General features: G+C 41.7%; 2 protein-coding genes across 3 annotated transcripts in view; one reads left to right on the top strand and one right to left on the bottom strand.

The window, feature by feature from the left end:
- The window catches only part of ICK (intestinal cell kinase), a 56,609-nt gene extending 31,506 nt beyond the window's left edge, over positions 1–25,103 (bottom strand). The window contains exons 1-3 of one of the 2 annotated variants that reach the window (XM_021712158.1): positions 25,051–25,103; positions 4,401–4,673; positions 1,933–1,987 (exon numbers count right to left, since the gene is read on the bottom strand). In XM_021712158.1, the coding sequence (XP_021567833.1) occupies positions 1,933–1,987; positions 4,401–4,501 (156 nt within the window). In that variant the 5' untranslated portion in view covers positions 4,502–4,673; positions 25,051–25,103. Of the gene's footprint in view, positions 1–1,932; positions 1,988–4,400; positions 4,674–24,393; positions 24,432–25,050 lie in introns of those variants that run through there. The other variant, XM_008057696.1, reaches the window with a different exon arrangement.
- Positions 25,104–25,482: 379 nt separating this feature from the next.
- Positions 25,483–27,485, top strand: part of FBXO9 (F-box protein 9) — a 36,444-nt gene continuing 34,441 nt past the window's right edge. The window contains exon 1 of the mRNA XM_008057697.2: positions 25,483–25,540. The gene's annotated coding sequence lies outside the window, so the exon portion shown is untranslated. The remainder of the gene's footprint in view (positions 25,541–27,485) is intronic.

Consider the following 27,485-nt stretch of genomic DNA (forward strand, 5'->3'; position numbering starts at 1 on the left):
GAGGTATGGGCAGGTTGTAATGAGGAGAAAAGAGTACCACCATGCGGGATTCCCCTGCAGTTCCTTTTGCTGCTGGGATGAAGCAGCTGGCAGGAGATGGAAATGATGGTGACAAGAATCCTTCAGTGACCTTCCTTTCTCTTCCCCTCCTGAGTCAGAAAAAAGGACCTTAGCAAGGAGGAAGGGATGAAGAACCTTGGCAAGGTGCCTCCCTTCTACTTCCTTCCTCCTTTCTTCCCCTCTGTATTCAGTGGCTGGCTGTGACCAGTGCTGGTAGGTTTGTGTGAGGGTCAGCAAGGGTCGAAGTAGGGAGGATCCTAATTGGCAGTGGATATGGCACCTGTGCAGGCAGGTAAAGTGAATGGAAAGGGTCTCGTGGTCAGGCTAGGGGAGCAGTTTCTTCCAGTATTTTGCCAATGCAGCCACTTGCTTCTTAAGATGCTATGTGCCTATGGTTTTCCTAAATCGTAGCAGTAATCTCCTTTCCATCAGAAGTAATGCATAAACTGCACAGAAAAGGAAGGTTTAACATCCAAACTAAGTATATGTCACAGAACTTCATGTCACAGAGAAAATGCACTTGGATCCTTCTTTATTATCTATCTCTGATGTGTTTGGATCTCCTAGAACTTTTATCCTCTAGACCATAGGTTGGTCAACTATGTCCCTTGAGTGAAATCCAACCCATCACTTGTTTGTGTTTGGTCCATTAGCTAAGAATAGTTTTACAGAGGAACATTTGCAACCAGTTTGATGATAAGAAACACCAACTTTGTTTGTTTTTTAGATTAGAGAATATAGTTTATTTAGAAAGTAAATTAGAGAGAGAGAGAAAGAGAGAGAGAAGATTCCCCTCCCCAAGGTAGGGAATGGGGCCAAAGCTTAAGAAAGCACAGCCTGGCCATAGCTCAAAAAAGCACCTGGCCACACCATAGCTTGGCAAGGCAATGACCAGGAAAACTAACTTTGAACCCCAATTAAGTTAAAAGTTATTCCCCCCTCAAAAAAAGAACGCCATTCTTGTCATTGGAAGACTTGTAATACTCTATTATTATTATTATTATTATTACATTTTATATATCATAAATAAAAACTTCATGGAAATTCATTTTTGCTCTTGTTATGTATCTACCTATATAATATCCTCAATTTTACCATCTGGTCCTGACTATAAAAGACTTACTATCTGGCCCTTGATAGAGAAAATCTGCTAATCTCTGGTCTAGACTTGTAACCCGCTTCCATGTGCAAGTCTCTATTGGAATGCTGGCTTTCAATAACTCCTTAGACATCTCAAATAGGACTAAATGAGAGGACTAAGATAAGATGAAACACCACTCCTGTGCACAAGAAGAGAATTATGCATGTAAAACTCAAAGTAGTCAATCTACTCTGACAGAGACAGGAGGAAAGTTGAAACAGACTCAAAAGAAGAAGGGGAAGGGGGAAAGAGGAAATAGTGAATCCAGTGAGAAGGCTGAATAAAAGTGAAGATGTGCTCCACAATGCCTGAAACAGCAGCACCTTGATCAGCGAAATCCCTCACAGACAAGAGAGCGCAAATTATTAGAGCAAGACACTGAGTTAAGCACTGCTAGTATGTCTAGGAAAAATACTCAGTTGACAGTTTCCTTTATGTTAATAATTAGGCAACAGTTCACTAAATGAACACATTCAACTTGTTTATGTTAAACTATATTGATGTAAGATATCCATTAATGATGAAAACTTTCAATAACAGTATACTCACTGATACAGCAACATAGTGATCTTCTGGTTCAGCTACTAGTTGCAGAATGTTATCATTTGCCCCCTTTCTGGCATTAGCAGAAAAATTAAAATGGAATAACCATATCACCCATAAACCTAAGAATATACAAAGCTGTTTTCATCAGCCATACATAAATTATTCCCTGGTATGTTAATAAATACCTTAACCTCCCGAAGGTTCATGCACTCCTCCCAGGAATAAAACTTTTTTTTCATTCTAGAAGAGAAGAAAGAAACAAATAGCACACATTCCCAGTAATAGGTTAAACTTTTTTTTTTTAATGGCTTCATTTTGAACCTAATTAACAGTGCTTAAAGTTGGTTTTGATTTCTCTCAAATACTATACTATCCAAAAACAGCATTTATTTTCAAGCCTGACAGAGCAACCAATCCTGTCACAGACTTTCTCAACAGCAGTGGTGGGGTATAGAGGCCTGGACTGCTGCTTCGTTCTACCACTAACTAGCTAGTCCTTTGCTGGAGAGACACCCTCAGGCTCATTCTATCTAGCCCAGAACTGTCAACAGAAATTTCCACATTAGTGGAAATGTCCTGTGAGGTCCAGTATAGTAGGCGCTAGACACGTGTGGCTACTGAGCACTTGGCATGCAGCTAGTGCAACATAGGAACTGAATTTTAATTGTAATTACATTGAATGCCACATATGGTTACCTGCTATCACACTAGACAGCAGAGCTCTAGACTTCCCAGTGTAGGAGTTGGCAAACTATGGCCCATGGGCCAAATCCACCCCCACAGGACAGCCCATGAGCTAAGTATGGCATTTATGTTTTTTAGTGGTTGGGGACAAAACATCAAAAGAAGAATAATATCTCACGACATGTGAAAATCATATGAAATCCAAATTTCAGTTTCTATAAATGAAACTTTATTGAACACAACTGCACTCATTCATTTATAAATTGCCTGTGGCTGCTTCAAACTACAACAGCAGAATTGAGTCGTCGCGACAGAGACCATATGGCCTACAAGGCCTAAAATATTTACTGCCTGGCCTTGTACAGAGAAAGTTTGCCAACCCATGGTCTAGAGCCTGCGGGGGAAGAAATAAAGCTCTAGTAGTTAAATAGAAATCCACGTGCCAAGGTTCTACTTTTCTGTGCTTGAACTACACTGTCCCATGTCCCATTTGAGCCTCACAGTGGCCCTGAGACACACATGGCACTGGTGAGGAAACCAGGAAGCAGGGAAAGGTCTTACTGCAGGCTAATAGCACACTTCCATCCCTCCAGCTCACTCTGACACTCTGTCCTTGTCACACTTTCCTGGTTGAGTGATCAATTCCTTTATTATGTCCCAATTATTTAGTCCCTCCCACATGCTACCGTGGGTACTTTGCCAGGCACTGGAGATGCAATGATGAGAAAGACATCCCTCATGGAACTGCCATCATAGCAGGAAGGTAGACAATAATTTTCTATCTAAGTGCCATGAAAGAAAGAAAAAAGTACTATGAGAATGAACTCAGAAGGGCCTAGTCTAGTCTGGGTATCAGGGAAACCTCCTTTAATGAAGTCATATTTCAACTGAGACCTGAAGGGGGAGTAGGACTTAGCCAGGTGGGACACGTGGAAATGTCAGGCAAAGGTTCTAGCCAGAAAGTATTGGATAAGGTCAAGAAGCTGAAAGGCCAGAGTGACTGGAGCAAAGCAGACAAGGGGACTGTGATGGAGACAAGGCTGAAAACAGGCAAGGGTCAAGTAATGCAGCAATTTGTAGGTCACATTAAAAATTTGGGGCTTGGCCAGGCACAGTGTCTCACTGTGGCTCACACTTGTAGTGGTTCACACTTGTAGTCTTAGCTACTACAGAGGAAGGAGGATTACTTCAGTCCAGGAGACTGAGCTATGATTGTACTACTGCACTCCAGTCTGGGCAACAGAGGGAGTCCCTGTCTCTGAAAACAAAGCAGGGGGTTTGGCCTGATCCTAAAACTGACAGGAGGGCATTGAAACCAGTCTAGTTTGGATTCCCCCAAAAGCAGAGCCTGAGGCAAAGACTTGGGTGCAGGCAGTTATCTGGGAGGTGACTCCAGGAAGCCAGTGCAAGGAGTGGGGAACTGGGAAGGGAGACTTGGTGAACCCAATGAAGCATATGTGTCAAAGCAGATCCCAGAGTGGGCAGCTGTGCTCAGGCCTTCTGGGGGGGAACTTTGAAGGAGCTGGATAGAATACACCTTGGTGAGAGTCTCTCAGTGCACCTGAGATGGTGTGGGGGGAACAAGGTAGCTGTCACCAGATCACCACACATGCAAAGGACTCAAATTAAATCACTTAATTTTTCAGTTTCAGTTTCCTCTCCTATAAAATGATACTTATTAGCCTGCTCATTACCACCTCACAACATAAGAAATCACTTTGAAAAAGTATTGATAGTATGAGCAAAGTAGTAAGTCTAAAGTGAAAATGTTTGTAAGGCCTCTAACTTGAGGGCTGCAGAGTCCATTCCCACCTAACCCACAGAAATCATTATCTAAGGTTCTTCTCCACACATACCACCCACTTTCCTTTAGAACTGTTTCAAAGATGGGAATGGCAAGGGTAGAGTTAAAACTATCTTGATTTCATGTAGGTGAGGAGGAACTTGTGGAAGTGAAGGATAAACTTACTTTTTAATAGCAATCAATTCCCCGGACTCAATGCTTCTTCCCAGCAGGACGGAACCATAGGTCCCATCCCCAAGCTGCCTGATGGTTGTGTATCTATTCATGGTGTGCCCACTCAGGCTGGACACTCATCTCACGGCCGAGGTGGTTCCGTCCTGCAGTGGTAGCAGGCCTCCCCAGAATGTAACCAGATTTTTCGATGGCAGCACCAGCACAAGGTATTCGATAGTATGTGACTATCTCCCAAATACATATTTTCAAAGATAAGTCTTCTGCCTGTAGAGAAAAATAAGAGACAAGGATAAATGCTAATGTATATTGTGAGTTTATGTATTTGTATAGTCTTAATCAGGGGTCAACAAACTAACCTCCCTTCAGTCCACCACCTCTTCTTGCAGATAAAGTTTTACTGGAACTGTCATACTCACATACTTGCATTCTGTCCAGGGCTACAACAGCAGAGTTCAGTAGTTGTGACACTGTCTTGTCTGTAAAGCCTAACGTACAGCAAGGTCCTGGAATAACGTCGATGAGGGAGGGGGAAAAAAAATTCCCAGCCAGGGCCACTGTCTGTGTGGAGTTTGCCAGTTCTCCCCATGTCTGCATGGGTTTTCTCCTACATCCTAAACACGTGCATGTTAGGTATGTCTGCATGGTCCCAGTCTGAGTGAGTGTGGGTGTGTGTGAGTGGTCCTAATATGGGGTGGCATCCTGTCTAGGACTGGTGCCTGCCTTGTGCCCTGTGCTGCCAGGAGAAGCTCCAGCCACCAATGACCCTGAACTGGAATAACTGGTAAGTAATTATCTTATTTTAGTTTTTATTACTCTTTCTTAAATGATATGTATGTATAGCTCACACTTATTCGGATGCTTAATATTAGAAGTGCTTGGTCTTTACATAGAGGTTTGATGGTTTGTGATAAGAAATATGCCTTAGGAATTTAACTATTGTTTGTATAGGCTATGATAAGATTGGTTTCTATATTTAAGCAAAGACATTGTTTTGCTTAAAGTTGCAGTTTCCAAGAAACTATTGATGGTAAGTGAGAATTTGCTGTATTTACTACCTAGCCCGTTACATAAAAACTTTGCAAACCCTTGGTCTAAATAATACACTTTCCAATTTCTTGTAAAAATGGAGATACCATGCTTGGAAAGTGAATTTGTCACTAACTCAGAAATGAATCAGCTCCAATTCAATGCTTTCTGCTGACTAACCATTCTGGGCAAACTCTACAAAAAACTATGGTTGATGAAAATTGCCGAGCTATGAAAATTCCTGCTAAATATACTGTGTTCTGTGAACTTCAGCTACAACTAACAATGTAAACATACAAAAGCCAAGAAATGCTAAAATTAAAGTTCTCCTGATAGAGAACTTATGTATGCTCCATGAAATATTTGTTGCTAAGAATCAACAGTATTATTTTTACTATCAGACATTCAAAACCTAAAAGATAACTAGGAATTCAAGGCCTACGCATAGGGTGTGCCCCTTTTAAAGTTATTCAGTTGTGTATTTTTAATAATAAGTCATTGTTTTTTATTAGTCTGCCTATAATAAAGAAATTACAATAATAACCTAAGTGATTGCAATGGCTTTAGGCAAATACTTAAAAATCTAAACGTTTAAGTAAGAACAATAAAGGCATACTTAAAAAAAATACAATTGTTAAACGAACAATCTGAAGAATGAAGAATCAAAAGATCAGAAACTAATAATTGGCAGGATGTGACATTCTGCATCTAAATCTGGTCTTTGAGGCCTCTCCTCCAGGAGAATTCCAGTCAATAAGTGTAGAAGGAGAGAGGAAAATAAGAAATTCAATATTAGGCAAACACTACTGTAAGGTTTATTGCAGGCAAGTTTCATTCATGGATGCAAAAATTAGTAGATGAAAGTTTAAGAAGAAACAAGACATTTGCATAGTTTCAAAGTATCTCTAAGGCTGTTATTAACTTTAAGGGTAAGGATAATAACTTCACGGGGAGAAATCCAGCAGAAACCTCCTTATCTGAGTGATCAAGTTCAACATCACCATTAACAAGACATGACTTTATGTACTCTAGATGTGATGCACCTGAGAAGGGCACAACACTTCTGTGGTGTTCTTGCCCAAAAGGCAGAACTTCAGTCTAGTCATGGGAAAACATTGGACAGAACCCAAACTAGGGACATTCTATAAACAACTACTCCTCCTCAAATATGTCAGGATCACAAAAGACAAGGACTGACTGAGGAACTGTCCCAGACTGGAGGAAATTAAGAAGACATGACAATTAAATGTACTGTGGGATCATAAATGGAATCCTGGAACAGAAAAGGACACTAGTGAAAATGTTGACAAAATTTGAGTAAGGTGTATAGTTTAGTTAATAGTACTGTACCAATACCAATTTCCCAGTTATGATCATTGTTCCACGGTTATTGAACAATGCTCTTTCCAATTTCTTGTAAAACTGGATATACCATGCTTGGAAAATGAATTTGTTAACCTGGGAATTCTGTACTAGTTTTGCTACTTTTCTATAAGTCTAAAATTAAATTAAAATTAAAAATTAAAAAATACATCTGGATTATCTTCTTCTGAAGGCTGCGTGTGAGCTTGAGAAATCTTAAGAAATATAAAGGTTATGACTGACTTCACACAGGGGTTCTCAAACTTTTAAAACAGGGGGCCAGTTCTCTGTCCCTCAGACCGTTGGAGGGGCGGACTATAGTTTAAAAAAAAAAACTATGAACAAATTCCTTTCTTTTTTTAAACTATAGTCCACCCCTCCAACGGTCTGAGGGACAGTGAACTGGCTCCCTGTTTTAAAAGTTTGAGGACCTCTGCGAGTCTATCACATAATCAAAAGAGCTTTTAGAGACCAGATTCCACCCTACCCTTTCCCTTACAACCGCTGTAAGGCCCCTGGTTAGAGGGGCATTTTCGTTCTTAAAACACTTCAGGATTAGTCCTTACAACTCCCTTCAGTTGCTCTTTACAGTGATGTATTCCATTGCTGATGAATTAATATTTATAAAGCACTTCCTATGTGACAGATCCTGTCTTTAAGCTCTGAGGATTCGAAGGTCAATACAATACGGTCCTTCCTTTCAAAGAGCTTAGAGCCTCATGGTAGGGCATGGGGTTAATGGGTAGGAGGAGGGCCAGACATGTACCACTTCTGAATATAAACTAAGATATTTCAAGAATGCTTAGGGTACAGATGTGGGAGGCATTACGGTGAAAGTCCCCTTGGCTTCCAGCTGGGTTCAGTTCTATCTGGGCACAGAAGGGCAGTAAGAAAACTCTTCAAAAATAGATTGAATTTTAAAAGAAAAAGAAAAGTAGGTGTTCTGTAGAGAAAAGGGGTTTCTAGCCATTCCAAGAAGCAGAAAGGAAGACACAGGGACTAGAACATGGGGATGGAAAAGTGGAGAGCTTGGAACTGGAAAGAAATCATCTCAAAATTTTGTTTATGGAAGATCCCAGGTGCCATTTTTAAAAACATAGGTTTTGAGTGGATTCTGTACTGGAGGAGTAGAAAATACTACATAGGACATTATTTGGTCAACGGAAGCAGCTGGAATATGGATGGCAGATTATATAAAAATATTATCTCTGTGTTAAAATTACTGAAGTTGATGCCTGTCTAGCAGTTCAATAAGAACATGTTCTTATTCTTGGAAAATATACCCTAAAGGATTGACAGGTAAAGGACTATGATGTATGCAACTTGCTCTCAAGTGAGTAGAACAAAAATTGCATTGGGGTGGAAGGACAAATGGGGTAAAATGTTAACAACACGTAAATCTGAGTCAAGGGTATGCTGTGGACTGAATGACGTCTACCCACAATTCATATGTTGAAGCTCTACCTCCTAAAGTGTCTGCATTTGGCAACAGAGCCCATAGATATAATTAGGTCAAATAAGGTCATAAGGGTAAGGCTCTGACATGTGGAATCAGTGTCCTCTACCTCTCCCACATTGCCCCTGCCACATGAAGACACAGGAGAAGACAGTTACCTAAAGGCTGGGAAGAGAACCCTTCCCAGAAACCAAACCCTGATTGACCTTGGACTTTTCAGTGTCCCAGAACTGTGAAAAAATAAATTTCTGTTAAGATGCCTAGTCTATAATATTATGTGATGGCAACCCAAGCAGACTAAGATAGGGTATGTGGGTGTTTTTTGTACTATTCTCGTCACTTTCCTGTAAATTTAAAATTTTATAAATCAAAATTTTTTTAAATTCTCCTCAAAATGGTGAAAGAAGGGAATTTCTTAAAAGCTACAAGCATCTTAAATGTTTTATTTGAGCTGAAAACAAAAAAATGTAGATTTATTTCATATAAATTTGTTCAGAAGACAGAACGCACTCACCCAAAATGGTTTCTCTGCATCATGATTACTATACTGTGGGTTGTCTGAGGTTCAGGCTGGGCCTCAACATAACAGAAAAAGAGCACTTGGGCCACAGCACAAGTAATTCTGGCTCTGCATTTATTTTCCTTATTTTTTTTCTTCTAATATTTATCTTCATCTATTTTTTGGTATAGCATACAGATGGTCCCCAATGTGTGATGGTTCAACTTGGATTTTCTGCATTTATGATGGTATGAAAACAATATGCCTTCAGTAAAAACTGCCCTTAGTGTACCCATACAATCTATTCTGCTTATCACTTTTAGTACAGTATTCAATAAATTACATGAGATGTTCAATATGTTATAAAACAGGCTTTGTCTTAGATGATTTTGCCCAATTGTAGGCTAATGTAAGTGTTCTGAACACATTTAAGGTAGGCCAGACTAAGCTATGCTACTCAGTAGGTTAGATGTATTAAATGTATTCTTTTTCTTCTTTGATACAGGTCTTGCTCTGTCACCCAGGTTAGAGTGGTGTGATCATAGCTCACTGTAGCCTTGAACTTCTGGGCTCAAGCAATCCTCCCACCTCAGCCTCCTGAATAGCTGGGACTATAGGCACAGGCCCAGCTAATTTGTGTGTATGGATGTATATGTGTGTAGACAGGGATCTTGCTATTTTGTCCAGGCTTGTTTCATGCTCCTGGTCTCAAATACTCTTCCTGCTTTGCCCTTCCAAAGTGCTGGGATTACAGGTGCAAGCCACCATGCCAAGCCCTTAAATGCATTTTTGATTTATAATAGTTTCAACTTAAAATTGATTTATAGGGATAAAACCCCCTTGTAAGTTGAGAAGCCTCTGTATATTAATTCTGCATCATTTATGATTTCATTTTCCAATAAACTCAGACTCCCAAACCATTGTTATATGTTATATGTCATCTTCCTAGAAAAAAAAAGTCTCTGGAACCTTGATTTGTCAAAAATCAGCTAACTAACAAACTATGTGCTATATTTAAAAAAAAAAAAGTAAGGTCTTCTCTCGAGACAATGGGAAGTCAATTAAGGATTTTAACTAGGGAACTAACACGAACAGATTCATATTCTGTAATCTGGCTAGAATATTCGTCTTCATGTCCAACCAAAACTTGCGTATTTTAATTTAAGCTCATTTCTTCATGCTTGGTTTTGCTGTGGCTATAAAGAAACAAAGTCATAAAAATGTGAAGACTCATGAAATTAGTAATCAAGCATGCGTCTCTTGGCCTTCTCCTACCGTAATTACACAACCTTCTCTCAGAGGACCCATTTTCCACTCCTTTAGTTACCTTTGCCTTCACTTTTGGATCCTCACACACTTCTCTATCTCCTCGATGAACTCTGGTGACCAAAACTTAATCATGCTCTATGTTACAGTAGCATGTGGGCTCCATCATTTTTGCAATGGCATCATACTACTGATTTGTATCTATCAATTATTAATAACAGAAGACTTTCTTTGATTGCTAATGTCCCATTACTTTCCCATCCACTTAAATCATACAATTGAAACAATGTTTTCCTAGATTGGCATTAAGAAAGCTATTTGTAAAAGAATTAAGAGCTTCACTGAAATCCAGATAGACGGAGTCATTCATTCAACACACAATCACTCTGATGATTCCTCTTTGTCACAGTTAGTCATATTAACCAGAAACAAAATCCAGTTACTCTGGTATGATATGACTCTCATCTAACCACGGTAGTTTCTTTCTAAGGTCTTATGCTATTTCAGGTAATTACTTAACAGTTGTATGATGGAGCAGACTAGTGTTTCTTCAAGCACTGATGACAGATTGACAGTGTATACTTTGGTTCAGCTTTACTGAAATGCTTAGCATTACTCAAGGCACTTGGGGCACATTATGGATAAGGTAAGGGTCTTTCCTTTAACTCACAATTGGCATGTACACAAAAAATGTAGAAAGTGCTATGAGAACATGGTAGACAGTGATCAACTTTTGGGAGGAGGGGAGAGCTCTGACAACCCTGTAGAGAAGAGGCAGAATTGTGGCTCTGAAGGATAAGAAAGATTTTACTACACAGAAAAGGAGAAAAAGGAACTATAGGTAGAGGAAACATGCACAAGATTGGTAGATATAAGAGCTTGGTGTGTTCACAAGAGGCCAAAACCTAGCAGTCCACCCACTGGCCCAATATTACAATCACCTAAAGAACTTTTAACATCTGCTAATGCCCAGCCCCACCCCTGGGAGGCAGGTCAGGGTAGGAACTGAGCCTTGATCATTTTGAAAGCTCTCTGGGTGGTTCTGATGTGCAAACAGGGCTGAGAAGTACAAGGCTAGGACATAAACTAATGAGGACAGTAGGGACACGGCAGGAAATAGCTGAAAGTTAGGATGGAGCCAAGTGTGAAGGATTATGTGTGCCATGCAGGAGAGTTTAGTTTTTCTCCTGCATAAGGGAGCTCTCCAGAGTTTTTCAGCAGAGAAATCACATGAGGAAAATCCCTCTGGAGAAAGAACAGATGTTAAACTAGAGAGACTAACTAGGAGGCTACTGCAATAGTCCAGGTAAAATATGATGAAGGTCTGAACTGGGCAAGTCAGGTACAGCAGGAGAATATGGTTTTGAGATAGGAAATGTGTGTGGTTGTTATTTGGACAATGTACACAGACATGGGTTCTATGATCTGGTATGCTGAATTTGATATATATACAAAATCTCTCATTGGAGATGCTCAGTAGGAAGCTGCAAATAGCTCTAAGGTTGCTCTATTTTTTCCCAAAGATAGTGTGTCATTGGAGTTCTTACTGGGAACACAGCATTCAGACAAGACTGACACATTGTACAACTCCCGAGTGCTTCATTCACATAGAACACATTGTGATGGTGCCTGCTGGAAGGGTACAACATGGCAGCCCTGGGTTCAGAACAAGAAATGAAATAGTCCCATGATTCCCCTGAATTACTAGTCAACTCTGGATGTCAAGAGTTATTAAAGAATATAGCAAGGATTCTAAATGAAAGCCCAGGAAGAGTAACTGAAGAAACACAGAATGCTGGAAGCAAAGGAGACTTGATTGTTTCAAGTGCACAAAGGGATACCAAAAAGAAGGATTTGATGCACTACGTATGGATCCAGAAACAGAACGATGACCACTGTTTGAGCTTTCTATTCCCCACACTAGTGAATTACTACTCATACTGAAAAAATTAAGTGGTATTGGTTTCAAATTAGCACTAGACAAGAAGCACCAGGCAACCCACAATCAACTCTAAGCACATCCTAGCAGGAAGTGGTTAAATACATTTCAGATAAGTATTGTTCAGTTATTCATCATTTTTGTGGTGGCCCAAATGTGATGACTCACATCACAATCTGAAAGTAAAAAACAAAAAGTCATTGTTGCTCTAGGAAAAGAGTGGGATAGACAACGCACTGGAAAAAAAAAGAAAGCTATGGTAGATGCCATGGCTGGTCCACGCATTAGCAATGTAGCAATGTTCCCCTTCTTGCTTAGTTTATAGGACACTGATTTTACTCAGGAGTCAACATACTCAGCCATGGCAGCCACCTACTCCTGACCCAGGACATGATCCATGATCAGTCTAAGTCCAGCAAAGAAATACCACTTTCTACCAAAAACTGTTTGGGAGCTGGACTATGGCTCTGACTTATGAGATGGAGAGGGAAGTGAGCTGGTGAGGAAAGAGGAAGGTTTCAGGGAGGAATCTATGCCCTAATAAAGACAGCCGACTAAGAGGCTGCCTTGAACATGGTTGTGTAAAGCTGTAATATTTGGGACTGAGGCAGAGGTGACTATGAAACATCAACTCTGAAGATGAGAATCCCATCTGCCGAGGATGGATGAATTGAAAGAGGCTGAGTCCTTGATGGTATCAGCGGGGCGCTGCATGAAAACACATGCCTTTGGTTTCTTGTTCTACAAGCTAATTAAAGGGGTTTGTTGAAGAATTCACTATTAGCCTATCCAGTACTGCTGAAAGCATTCCTCATATAGTGGGCTAGGGCTACACTGACTTAGGAGCCAAAATACAAAATTCTCCACAGGAAATAATAGATAGACCTTGAGAATTAGCATAGTTTTGAAGACTGAAAGAGGTGTACAGCAGGAGACAAAGTAGAAGAAGTAATTCCCTATTAGCCTAATGTTAATTTTCCATCCACCATTATCTACCTTCATTTTGAAAGAAAATGTGATACAAATGAGAAATCTACCGTGATGGACCCTGGGTATCACTTGGACAACTAGCTAGCTGGACCTGAGGCTTCCCTCTTCTCCCCAGGGTATTTCCAAACCCAGCTTTCCTTGGGCCTTGAATGTCCCCACTTGGTGGGCAGATTAATTTCCCAGCATGCTACTATTTATAACTAATACTTCAACCTAGGCTCTGCAGATTGCCTGACTATCCCTCACAGACCAGACTGTTCTCAGGTCCATACTGCATGTTCAACACAGTACCAGAGCATGGCTCTCCATAGAGATGGTGAGAAATTGGGACAGTCATGCCTCTTTTTCTTGCTATCCCTTGATTTGGAACTTTCTCAAGCAGGACCGATCTGTTCCTTAACCCATGCTGTGTGAGCTTGTAGAATCTTATCCTGCCCCTATGACACGGCAGGAGGCACATATGAAGGGATCCCACCTTGCACAACTAGTGGGGTCCAGTATGGTGGGCACTCTGAATGTTACTGATAGTGAAATTACTGCACGTAGTCACAGAGCTTCAGTCAAAGGCAACTGAGCAGAACTCTCAGTCTGTTTTAGAAGAAAAAAGTTTTGGCACACTAATAACTATTTGTATTGTACATTCTTCTTTGATATTTAATAGGAGACATCTACAGAGTCAGTTCTTCCAAGCAAGAAGCAGACAAATCTCAAAGATTTAAAATGCATGTGTCATAACTATTCTTTTTTTAAAAGTTGAATGTATTTTATTAACTCAGTGTTCGAGAAAGCTCATTTAGAACAAAAGCTGCTAAGCTACGCTACGCCTTAAATTGTACCTAATATAAGCCTTAAGGCAGTATAGAAACAAATCACCATCATGTCATTCTGTTCCTCTCTGGCACATCACCTCCGCTCCTCTTCACAACATTCCACCCATATGTCATTCTACTGAGACCTCAGTCCATAAGTGGAAGACAATTTCTTTACAATTTGTTAAAAAGGCCAACTACTGATTTTTCTGTAGTTGCGAGGTTAACTCACATTGATATTGCACAATATAGAAATATGTGCAATATCTATTTTTATAAAAGCACACAAGTATATACTAATATTTCAGATATACAGGAATATCTGAAATATGCTAAAGATGTTAAAACATCAACAAAGTATTCCTCAAGTGAAAAATTAAGTATAAGGGCACTATGTTTGGTACTGAGATAAAAGATCCAAAGAGCTGTAGGTGGTAGACCTGGCCTCTGGGGACTTGTCTAGTTGGAGAGGTGGAGCAAATGACCAAGAGACGTGGAAGCTGGGGTAAATTCCTGGGAGGAATGAGAGGGAGTCACGGGTGCTACCAGAGCTCAAGGAAGAATCCACTTTGCAGATCACTGGTAGGAAGATCTTAAGGAAGGCTCTAGGTTTCTACTGTCACGTGTTAAGAACAGATCGCTTATCTACATGTGAATCCATGTGTAACTGACAAAAGACCATTTTTAAAAACATAAAAGCCGGGCATGGTAGCTCACACCTATAATCCTAGCACTTTGGGAGGCTGAGGTGAGAGGACAGCCTGAGCCTGTGGGTTCGAGACCAGCCTGGGCAACTTGGCAAGACCTCATCTCTACAATAAATCAAAAAATTAGCCAGGTATGGTGGTGCATGCCTGTGGTTCCAGCTATTTGGAAGACTGAGGTGGAAGGATCACCTGAGCCCAGCAGATCGAGGTTGTGGTGGCTGTGAGCATGCCACTGTACTCCAGCCAGGGTGACAGAGTGAGATTCCAACTTAAAAATAAAACAAAACACAAAAGACTCCTGTTTGGGTCAAAGGCCTAGCTAGTTAATCCAGGATAATCTATCCATCTTAAATCCCTTAACTGAATCTCATCTGCAGAGTCTATTTTGTCATGTAAGGTAACATCACAGGTTCCAAGGATTAGGATCAGGTATCTTTGCAGGTTTTTAGCCCACTGCTCTACAACAAAATCCCAAAGACGTTCATACAATCATCTAAACTACGGAGCAGTAGTTTTCATTCATTCAAAGTTGCATGTTTTAGGAATGAAATCAGAAATCTATGCTATACCCTCTGAACAAGGACTTTCATTTTTGAAATACAGAGCACACTTCTCTGTAACTCTTTCATAAACAAGCCTTCACAATTTGGGTCTGAAATCTTGGCATACATGGTATTAGTACATGGAGATTCCATGCTGTGTGAACCAGAGGACACACACACACACACACACACACACACACACACACACACACACACACACATTTTTTGAGTCAGAGTCTCACTCTGTGGCCCAGGCTGGAGTGAAGTGGCATGCTCATGACTACCGCAGCAGCCTTGACCTGCTGGGCTTGGGCGATCCTTCCGCCTCAGCCTTCCAAGTAGCTGGAACCACAGGCCCGCACTACCATGCCCAGCTAATTTTTCTTGATTTATTGTAGAGACAAGGTCTTACCAAGTTACCCAGGCTGGTCTCGAATCCCTGGACTCAGACAATCCCCTTGCTTCAGCCTCCCAAAGTGTTGGGATAATAGGCTTGAGCCACCGCGCCTGGCTGAATCCCAGATTTAAATTTCACATACAAATCCTGATTTTGGGATTCTTTGGAAAAAAAGTAAGAGCTAATCACACAGAGTCCTTAGCCCTCCATGGTTGTAAGAAGCTAAAGTGACACCCTCACCTCTTCAGGTTGGGCATGTGCCCTCAAGCTTACCACCCTCATCCTCCCTGTTGTTACTTGCCATTCTTTTTTTCAGTTGTCCTTTTTTGGTGCCTCCACAGCCACTTATTTTACTAGAAGAAAAATATTTTTCTGTTCCTAGTACTCTATTAAAAGTGACAAAATAAAAGCCTGGAAGAAACCCATACATGTTTAAAGAAAAATTGAAAGAGAATAAAATTTTGTTTTTCAGTTGTTTTTTAGAAGAGCAGCTTCTTCCTATTTGACAAGTGCACACCCAGCTTCCTTGAGTTTTTTACGTCTCCTTCTCTACCTCAACAACAGTATTTTAAATTTAACTTCTGGGACCAGGTGTGGTGGCTCAAGTTTGTAATCCTAGAATTTTGGGAAGCTGAGGTGAGAGGATTGCTTGAGCCCAGGAGTTTGAAACCAGTCTGGGAAATATAGCAAGATCTTGACTCTACAAAAATAAAAAATAAAAAAATTTAGCCTAGCATAGTGGTGCACACCTGTAGTCCCAGCTGCTTGGGAGACTGAGGCAGAAGGATTGCATGAGTCTGGGAGGTCAAGGCTGTGGTGAGTAATAATCATGCCACTGCACCCCAGTCTGGGCAACAGAGTGAAACTCTGACTCAAAAAAGTAATTAATTAATTAATTAAGCTTCTGGTCTACACAGTTAACACTGCATGAGAAGTGAATAAAATGTAGCAGCTTGTTCACTAACTTGGTAATTTGCCTGTTATAATCAGCAGTACTTTGGCCGGGTGTGGTGGCTCATGCCAGCAATCCCAGCACTTTGGGAGGTGGAAGCGAGAGGATTACTGAGCTCAGGGGTTTGAGACCAGCCTGAGCAACATGGCAAGACCTCATCCTTACAATAAATAAAAAAAAATTAGCTGGGCATGGTGGTGCATGCCAAGTTCCAGCTACTTGGAAGGCTGAAGTGGAAGGATCACCTGAGCCCAAGGTCAAGGCTGTGGTGGTCTTGAGCATGTCACTGCACTCCAGCCTGGGTGACAGAGTGAGACCAACTCAAAAAAACAAACAAACAAACAACAACAACAAAAAAACCAAATCAGCAGTACTTCTAAGTACTCTAAATCCAAGAATTAACTTGGACAAATCGTTCACTACAACTAATTTACACTGAGCACCCTAACATATCAAATATGTCCAAAATGTGATAATAATTTTAGTACTTATTAAGTGCATAGTAATAGCATAAGTGCTTAACATATATTAATCCACTTAATTCTTTTAACTCTACCAGGTAAGCACTATTATTATTATCATCCCTATTTTACAGATAAAATAACTGGGGCACAAGTAATTTGCCCACAGTACTATTATTATCACCTTTCTCATTTTACATATGTGTCCAGGTTATACAATTAATGTGGTAGAATTGAGACAGGAACCCAGGCTGACTGCATTAAATGGTTTCAAAGTTCATGAAATCTTTGGAGGTTCTGAGATTGAGAGGAATAGAAGTACTTTGTATTTCCCAGTCCAAATAAGAAAATCGTGACATGGCTGTGCTCTAGTTGGCCTCACTCTGCAATCAAACATCAGAGAACCCATTGGAGCCCTGGGTAGCACTTATACATATACTTATAGCAATGCTATAAGCAGAGGCAAAGTGAACATAGACAATGAGGGACTGGTTCCAGTTTCCACTCAGCACAGACCCACCATGCCTCGGGGTATCCCTTGGTCCCTGGCTTTACTTCTGGTGGAATCAGGGTGTTGGACTTGATATGAAGTGGTTTCCTCTTCTAATGCTCTTGTGACTCTGTGTCAGGAATCAAACCAACATTTCTCCAAGAAAACAATGGATAAATGTTTCTGCCTTTTGCATCCCATGCACAAAAGCTAGTGGAGAAGACAGTGCCCCCAAGGGACCCTGTGTGTCTTTCAAGAGAGGCATAAGCACCCAATGACTCAGCCAGGCAGCGAACACTGAGTGTTGCCTCCTCTTCCCAGCTCACACTTTGCCTCTGCAGTCCCCAATCCTGACAATCACACACAGACCCTGAGAATGGCCCTCTCCCTTGATGCCACAGCATTCTGTCCTCACCTCACTGCCAGCCCCTTCCCCATGGTGAGTGACCTAGAAGGGTGGCCTCTACACCAGCCTCCCAGGTTACTTCATCTTTGAGTTTGCACTCCTCACACTCCATGTGTACATAGCAAGTCCTTGAAGATTGTTTAAATTGCCCACATTTGAATTTTAGTCTTTGCTGAGTATTTTCTGTGCCACCTTGGGTATGTACATCAAAATTCTCAGTGCTTCTATTTCTTCATGTGCAAAATAAAGACAGTCAAACTGTTTGACCTGACCAGAAATGTTCTGAAGTCAAAAAATAGTGAACCACAGAACAGCAGGAGTGGATACCGCCTGGGTCCTCCCACAACAATGCTGGGACAGTGAGTCCCAGAGAACCACAGAAAGGCCCCCTTGGAGGCAGCAGATAAGGCCTTTGGACTTTGGGTAAGGCTGTATCCAACCAACAGAGAAAGACAGTTTGATCTCTCCTTCAAAGAGCTCTAGCAAATCTTTGAAAGAATGTGATGATCTTCCTGGTGAGGTGACATGGGGAAAACCTTCCTGCGATTTGCCCCAATTCCATTCCTTGGCTTCAATCCTCAGTGGAGGCAGAGAACATCTGCTCAAGGCTGGAGGCTCACATCTGTGGCCTGCTCATTCCCCGCCTGGAAAAAGAGGCTGGGGCAGGGACAACTGCAGTCTGTTCTTTATTTTGAAACCTTGATGATCACCCAATTAATGCCACCAAGGCAAGAGGCAGAAAATGATGTACAAATTTGGGATTCTCAGGGGTGGCGAGACGAGGTGTTTACCAGGCCCACTGACACACCATTCAGATGCTCAGGAGGGGACTGTCTCCCTTTGCCTTCATTGTCTTACACTGAAAAGACTTACTTTTCTCTATCTACCTAGAAGTGGCTTATGTGTAAAATCATGAAATGTCCCTTCTCATGGTACTTCTGAGTTCCGTGTTACAGGCTTATAATTACACTTCATATTCTGGGTTTGAATGTGTCATAACTTTCAAGAGTAAGTAAATACTGTTAATTTCTTTTAAAAGGGTACTAAATATAGGGCATCTGGGTTTGTAATTTTCTCCCAGGCCTAATTGTTCTGCCCATACACATTTTACAAACAAAACTTTTAAGTGCATTGACTCTTGCTTGGACTGTGGCTTTTTCTGCATTGGGAATAGCAGCTACAAGGCTGAAGGCAACCTTCTTTACGTGGATCTTGCTTTATCTTTACCTTGACAAAAGAGTGAATTTAAGATGTGTTCACTATGCTACCAAAGAGTTCCTGGGTATACCTTTCTCTGTGTCCCCAAAACTGCTTTGAGCCTGTACCACACCTCTCCTCCTTCAGCTCCAGCTTCTGAGAAAAGAAATCCTTGTGCACCAGGTTCTTCATCCCATGAGAAAGACCCACAATTTCCCAGCGCTTCTTCAGTACCAAAAGTACTCATGAACCTTCAAAAAGTTTTCAATCACCTGCAGATGATTTTAAAGCTAGGACACAGGGGTAGCTATTAGGGACTGTGAAGAACTGAAGTAAGGACAGAGAGCTAGAAAAAAACAACTTTGCCCCAACTTGTGTGACACTGTGGATGAGTTGCAGCAAGAGTCCCTCACGTAATGAAGGTTTCAGTCTTCAACTAAGGAGCTGATCTCAGTATAAGATGCTTCACTATCATGTATAACAAATAAATCAGTAAAATTAAGGAAGTAAAGGCTTAATATAAAAATAACATGGTGTAGAGATCAGCACAATTTTTCTGTGAAGGGCCAGTAAACAGTTTAGGCTTTGAGGTCTCTCTGTCACTGTTCCAACTCTACTCTGCCGCTGCAGCATGAAAGCAGTCCAGACAACATGTAAATAAATGGGCGTGGCTGTGTTCCAATACAACTTCATTTACAAAAACAGGCAGCGGGAAGGTCTGGCTACACCAGTTTGTCAGTCCCAGAAACAGAAGATACCCCGAAAATAGGCAGAAATACTTTAGCACTCTCCATCTACCACTAGGCTATGAGGCTACGTATAATACAAAGCTGTGTTTGTCCCATAACATAAGCTCTGTGAGGATAGACATTTTGTTACATTCACAACTACATTCCCAGCACCTGGCATAGAGTTGGCGCAAATAAATGCTCACAATAAAGACTTGCTGTATGAATTCAACAATGAATGAGCAACTTATATGTCTGTAAAAGGTAATCTTACAGGTGATTGTTCTGTACTGCCTATACTTTTTTCCTGCAAGGGACCTAACTGGCCTGCCCCCACACCTCCCTTCTTTACAATTTGCTTGACTATATTGGAACCAGGGCACACACATTTTGATTCCTGTTAAAAACTTTACACTAATTTAGGAAAACATTTGCTTTCAACAGCTAACATGAAGGCATGTATATCTTACTTTTTTCGCACTCAGCTTTGTCTTAGTTAAATCATTCTTTAATAAATTAATTTTCAAAACAAAGGCAATGTCCTTTGGGGACTACAAGTTCATGTAGATACTGTCCTGATATTAACAGATTTGTAGTTGGACATTACGCCATAACACTTTACCTTTTTGGTTCTGGGGCATTATCTTTTATAGTAGCTGTTTGAGAGCAGTCACATGTTGTCAGTACTTTATCACAGGTCACACCTCACCCACAGAAAGGCTACAAATGACTCACACTGATCTTTGCCCAAAAATGTGTGCTTCTCACAAGCTCTAGGTCATGCTTGGACATTTATCAAATGGCAGCTAAGGGTCCTTAGCATGGTAGGAAAAGCACCAAATGAAACTGAAGCACCATTATGGTCCCTCCATTTAAAAAAACTGAGGATGATGAGTATCTTCTAGGAACCATAAGCTCATGCAGATAATAACTTTCATGATATTGTCAAATGCAGTTGGACATTTCACCATAATACTTTATCTTTTTATGGTTCTGAGGCATTAGCTTTTACAGTAGCTATGAGGGCTACTAAAATCTAAGAAAGATTTAAAGTAAAATATAACTGAATGCTAATTAGTATAGATTTTCACGCTAACTTCAGTAGGACCTAGTTAAAAGCATAATGTTAAGATATCAGACTACAGAATCAGAATTTCTTTCTTCTGCAAGGGACCTTAATGATTATCCAGCATCCTCATTTTACAGATCCAGAGACCCAACTAAGAGGAATAGAATCTTTTTATTTTTAGAATACCATATTTTTATATATGTGATTATAACACGTTTTATAGCCTACAAAAAATGCTCCCTACTTGGTAAAAAAGCGTGTGAGTATTTTGCTAACTCTGAGCCCATATAGTTAAAAAAAAAAAGGCAGATCTTCAAAGATATGCTTTCTTGAAACTCAGACACAATTTCACAAGTCAACATACATAGGATCTGATTCCAGCCTGCACAGGTGAGTCCCACCACAAGACACTCTTCCTGTGAAAGTTTCAACTTCCAGAGCACAGCAAGTCAGGCACTTAATGTGCAAGGATACTTTAGTTTTCTGGGAAGGAAATCAGGAAGAATGCTTTCTGCTAAGACCGAGTATTTCCCTGGAATCTGTGGTAGCACTGTTTTCTGAACGTTGGGCAGCAGCTCACTAGGAGCCGAGGTTGAGTGGGCATGCCCACTGAGCTGCTTCTTTCACTTCTTTGGCTGCAATCAAATCTCTGCTTTCCTTCCTGCCACAACAATTCCTTAGCATTTTAATGCAGTTTGCCCCGGTAAATGGTTTGTTTCACCAAATTTTTCTCACAAGGTAATTTTCTAGAATGCATGTATTTTGATAAGGAAGCTAAAACTGTATTTTGAAGGTAAGCACAACTACAAACAAGGACATGATTCCACTATGGCCGCAGAACAACACGTGTGTGTCACTGACACACACCTCTGTTTGCACATTCTCCCAGTTAACCATGTTAACCACAAACATTAAGGTGCACACATAGGAGACTTGACGCTCTAAACACAGGCCTTTCTCAGAACATCAAAGATGACTGCCGAAAGAAGCAACAGTTAGCAAGACACTACTCACAGGCTTTCAGATCAACACCCACAGAAAGATCATTATATCCAGAATTCTGTCAAGGAGCCACTGGGCAAATATACCCGCTCACATAGACCCTGCAAGCAGAGAAATGCATTTTATAAGGGGAGATATCAAGAGAAGGATGAGGTACAACCCCAGCTCTGCAAAATCTTACAAAATGAAATGGAAGAGCTTGTTGCAAGAGCAACAGTGGGAAAAAAAGTTTTTTTTAAAGGCAGTAGTGTTCCTGGCAAGGTTCAGAAGGAAAAATAGCAACAGATCCCAGAAGCAGAGCTGTCGCCAGGAATAATCTAAGCTCAAGCCATTTAAAATAAGGGCAGGATAATACTTACTAAGGATTCCCTGCATGGTCATCCTGGTCCTTGGGCCTCTAGACTGAGCCACGACCAAACATATGCTATACGTCCAGGACTCTGCTATGTCACTGTCAAGGGATAAGCAGACCTTTATCAGGCATATACCAGGCACTAGTAGACGCTGTAGAATGTCTCTACACCACAGGCAGCTGGGGGAAGCACTCGCCCTACTGTACACATGAGGAGATAAATGCTAGGAGAATTCCACAAGGTCATACTTTTATTTTTTATTTTTATTTTCAGAATCTCACTCTGTTGCCCAAGCTGGAGTGTAGTGGCACACTCATGGCCACCACAGCCTTGACCTGCTGGGCTCAGGTGATCCTTCCACCTCAGCCTTCCAGGTAGCTGGACCTATAGGCATGTGCCACCACGTCCAGCTAGTTTTTTGATTTATTGTAGAGACAAGGTCTTGAGGTTGCCCAGCTTGGTCTAGAACCCCTGAGCTCAGGCAGTCCTCTCATCTCCGCCTCCCAAAGTGCTGGGATTACAGCCATGAGCCACCATGCCTAGCTGGGGCCAGAAATCTTATATAAGTGGAATCAGGCCCTGACCTCGCTTTGCTTGACTCCCAAGCGCACAATACCATGTTACCATGCACAGGATATGGCTCCTGCCCTAAAGAGACTTAAAATAACCTAAACCAACTAGAGATCAATACAGCCAATTTATTGAAGAACAAATATCTTGAGACTTTAAAGAAAAAGAAGATACTATGAAAGAAGTAGGGCCCACTTCTAGCCCCAGCTGCTCGAAAGGCAGAGCATCCCTTGAGGATCCCCTGAGCCCAGGAGTTTGGAACCAGCCTGGGTGATACAGTGAGATCCTGTCTTTAAAAAAAAAAAGTAGGACTTGGGCTCCTCCTCCAACGATGGGGATGAGTTAACTACATGGGTGCATGGAGAGAAGGAAGGGGGTGTCCAGGAAGAGCAACATGAGCAGTGGCACTGTAGTGGGAAGAAACCTGACCCCTTAACAGGACAGCAAAAGACCACACCACACAGAGTGCAAAGATGAGTGCTCAACTGAAACAGGACATAGATAGGAAGAGTGAGGCTGATTATGAAAGGCCTTGGAAACTCAGGCATATTATTTTCGACTTGAGATAGGAGGTAATGGAGAGGGACTAAAGGTTGCAAGGTCGGGAGAAGCACAAAGTCATCATTTAAAAAGATCAGATTGGCAATAGAATGCTGAAAAGACCAGAGGGGAGCTTCTCATTAACTCACTCATCCATTCATTCATCCATTCATTCATTCATTCATCTGGCAAACATTGAATAAGGGCTTACTAAGAGTCAGGCTTGGAAGGTTCACTCAAAGGTTGTCCTACTGCAGGAGAGGAACGGTGAGGTCCTGGTTAGAACACAGAAGGATCTATATAAAACACATTTAAAAGGTCTTGGTGGCTCACAGATATACAGGTGAGGGAAATGAAAGAAAAGGTAATTCAAGATAATTCCAAAGTATCAAGATTGATATAATTTACACCTGTACTGGGAACCTCAAAAAGCAATTGGAATAAAACAAACAACAGAAGCATAAAAAAGGGCTTTGATGATGTTGAACAATCAATAAATAAAACCTTAAATGGCCTGTTTGACATCCTGGTAGCTCATTTGCATTTAGTCTGTAGGGAAGAAACTTCAGTGAGAAAAACCACTTCTTTATGACTAGATGCTGAGTTCCCTTGGCAAGGACAGCTGGGTTCTGCCTAACCACACAGATCCATCTACCCTCCAACACACCCCTCCACTGTCCAAACTAGACTGGCCTCAGTAAGAAACATGGTTGCCGTGAGTTTTGACTTGGAGAAGGGGACTAGACAGAGAGGAAAGGGAGAAGCAAAAAGTGGACAGGGTCACTGTAAGGCTGGACCTTGGGAGCAGAGAATGGCACACGATGTCACTTTAAAGAATTCCAGCACTCCTTTCATTTCTACACCCACTTCCTAGTGTTTTACAATTCCTGGTCCTCAAATAGATGGGAAGGCCTTAAAAGATTCTTTACCAAATTGTAGTGCTTTGTTCAGAAACTATTTCAAATGTGCATATTTATGCATATATTAACTCCTAGCACAGCTATGCATAAGATTGAGACACAAATTCTTCTAAATAATTTATATGTTGACCACACAAATTTAAAGCTCATTGGCATTTTACATTCGGCAATGGGGCCATTCACTGGGTTGCACACCCTGAAACCCCACTCAGTGGGAATGCAAGAAATGAGAACTGTAACTACCAAACTTCTATTACTACAAAGAGTGCTCCTGGTCAAAATAAAAAACATAAGCACCAGTACCTTAGAGAAATCCAGTCCCGGTTGCAAAATTCAGCGTGTATTCCCTCAGCCAAGTCCAGCTTAGCAAAAGCAGGTCTTTATTTAGTTATAAGTGGAAAGGAATACTCTTCTCGGCTGAATGATGAATTAAACTACCTTACATGGAAGCTCTTAACGTTAGTGTCAAAGTCAAACTTTAAAAAGGTTAACATTACCAAAGCAACGGCTGTTCTGGAAAATCCTTCAACATCCTTATAACATCCACTCAGATTAGTAAGAGAAATCAGAGCAGGAAGAAATCCAGTTTTTATAAAATGGTTGCAAATAAGTAGTGAGGTTTCTTGCTCAGACCCCTTGCGGGACAACCAAGGGCCTAGTCAGGAAAATTCCAAGAGCAAGTCCTCAACAGCCCCCCAAAGGGGATTCAGATTGGCTAGGATCTTCCCCCCTTTAAGACTAAAAGGTAAACACCCATCAAAATCCTCCAGACTCCGAGGAAATGAGAGTTTTCATGCCAGGAGGGAGAGACCCACATGACCGCGGAGAGAAACTAGAACCCACCAGCCCCTCCGATCCCCTGCGGGGGCGCCGGCCGGGGGTCGCCCCCGCAGCCCAGCCCCGCAGCTAGAGTGACAGGTCGCCTTGCAGGAGCCCCTACCGACCCCGAGCCTCACTTACTGGCGCCGCGAACACAGGCGGGGGCCCGCCCCTGCGGTGAGCGCAGCTCCTCGGGACCTGGAAGCCGGGACAATCCCTGCTAGGACAGGCCGAGGGCTCCGTGCGGGGACGCCCGGGAGGTCCGGCGAGTCGCACGGGCCGCGCGGCGCATGGTGGTGCCGCAGGAACCCGGCCGTTTTCCAGCCTCCGGCAGGAAAACAAACAAAAGGCTGGGTGGCTGCTAGTGGGGACGACCGGCCGCGTTTCCTGGGAAAAGTTACCCTGCAGCTCCCCTCGCTGGCCCTGCGCGTCCCTGCACCGCGACCGGCTCGCCCCGGGGCGCCCAGCCCAGCCGCGCCGCTCCCGGCCCAGGCGGCGCAGAGCCCCCGGTCCCCACCGCCAGTGGCTCGCGAGCGCGACCCCGACTCCGAACGCACGCCTTGTCGCAGATCGGCTCGACCCGCTCTCCGTGGAGGAGATCGGTGGACGTTCTGAGGACGTTTAACTAAAGGTAGGGTGAAAACATTTTTCTGATTTTAACAAAGGTGGCTGAGGTTGCACGACACTGTGAACGCACTCAGTGCCACTGAACTGTACACTCAACACTGGTTAAATGGCAAATTGTGGGTTACCTACATCGTGCCACAATAGAAAAATGTTTAAAATGAAAACGCAACTGATGACTCTTAGCATTCGTTTGAACTCGTTAAGAGTTTTTTATATTGTTAGTAAGTTTAGTTTGAAAGACTGGATTGTATCCAGGTGGAAACTGACTAGATATCCTGGAGGCAACAGTTGTCCTCTCCCTGGAACTAGTTATGTGAAATCTAACACGAGCAGGCACTTTTAACACATTCACTTATAACTTACATTGCAGACATTACCTTACATCATCCTTCTAAGGCTGGAGCGCTGTGAAAAAAGAAATTACATAATGTTCTAAGCCAGTGGTTAGCAGGAGGCATCAGAACCACCTGGCAGGCTTGTTAGATCAAATTCCTGGGCCCCACCCCCAGAGTTTCTGGTACTGTGTTGTTGGTCAGGGGAATCACAGTGCCCTAAGGAACATAACTGATAAAGCAGTAACGCTTTGATTTAAAATTTCCCAGCTCATCACCATATCACTTTTCCTTCACTATTTTTATTTTTTAATTCTACAAATTGTAGATTGTGCTTTACTGAAATAATCAACACCAAAGGCCAGAATCCCTCTCTCATCTTACTCTTGTGAAAGAAATTTGCAAGATACAAGATAATCAAGCTTCTTTAGATTCCTCTTTATAGGTCACCTGGTCACTTGACAATTTTTAACATTTATCTACCTCTGTGTTTATCCATATAACAGCCAAGCCATATGGCAAATGAAACTAGAAAATCATTATCGGTGAAAAGGCAGGGTGATAAGGGAACCTAACAAGTCATATACTCTTCCCAAGAAAAGCAAATTTTAAAGTAACTAAAGTTATCAGTTGCAGTCAAACTCAATTGTCTGAGTAAATCTACTTGGTAAACAGAGGTACTGTCTTGGCCCACCTTTAGCAAGGATATACTGGGCTAGTAAGTAGCTTAGATCTGTTCTGGCGTCAGGAAAATTATAATCCTGTAAATATAATATGATGAGATAATAAAACCTTGTAAGGTCTGGTGGAAACAATGGAACCGATCCAAAGTAGAAAATTAGTAACTACGAAGCATAATGGTGTTTTAATAAAATAGGTACTCAATATATCTTTACAAATATGATTTTATTAAGCTTTATTATTTAATTACTTGCTAGAATAATAGAAATCATCTGTTCTAACTGACCAACATATCTTTTTTTTTTGAGTCGAAGTCTCCTTCTGTTCTGTCGCCCAGGCTGGAGTGAGTGGTGCACTTACGGACACTGCAGCCTGTCGACCTTCTGGGTTGCTCGCTCCTTCCACCTCAGGAGCCTTCCAAGTAGCTGGAACTACAGGCATGTGCCACCATGCCGGCTAATTTTTCTTTATTTATCGTAGAGATGAGAGCTAGCCAAGTTGCCCAGGCTGGTCTCGAACCCCTGGGCTCAGGCAATCCTCTCACCTCGGCCTCCCAAATTGCTGAGATTATAGGCATGAGTCACCGCACCTGGCTGACCAGCATATCTTAAATTAGCATTCAACATTCAGTGAAATGGACTTGTTCTGAAAATATTCAGTACTTTATTATTAGTTTGCAAAATTTGTCTTTAGTGCTTAAGAGTCACATTTATCATTTTATTCTGTTATATATTATTAGATTTAACCCTTTCGCCCAATTTAAATGTCCAAATCCAATTTTAAAGAGTTCATTGGGAGGAAAATGATCCCTAAAATATGTAAGCCCTGGAGTTTCCTTTAAAAACTAAAAATTTAGCTGGGCTCGGTGGCTCAGCCTGTAATCCCGCGCCTTTGGGAGGCTGAGGTGAGTGGATTGCCTGAGCCCGCGGGTTCGAG

Source organism: Carlito syrichta, unplaced genomic scaffold, assembly GCF_000164805.1.
Source record: "Carlito syrichta isolate Samal-C Ts95f unplaced genomic scaffold, Tarsius_syrichta-2.0.1 Scaffold303106, whole genome shotgun sequence".
Lineage (NCBI taxonomy): Eukaryota > Metazoa > Chordata > Mammalia > Primates > Tarsiidae > Carlito > Carlito syrichta.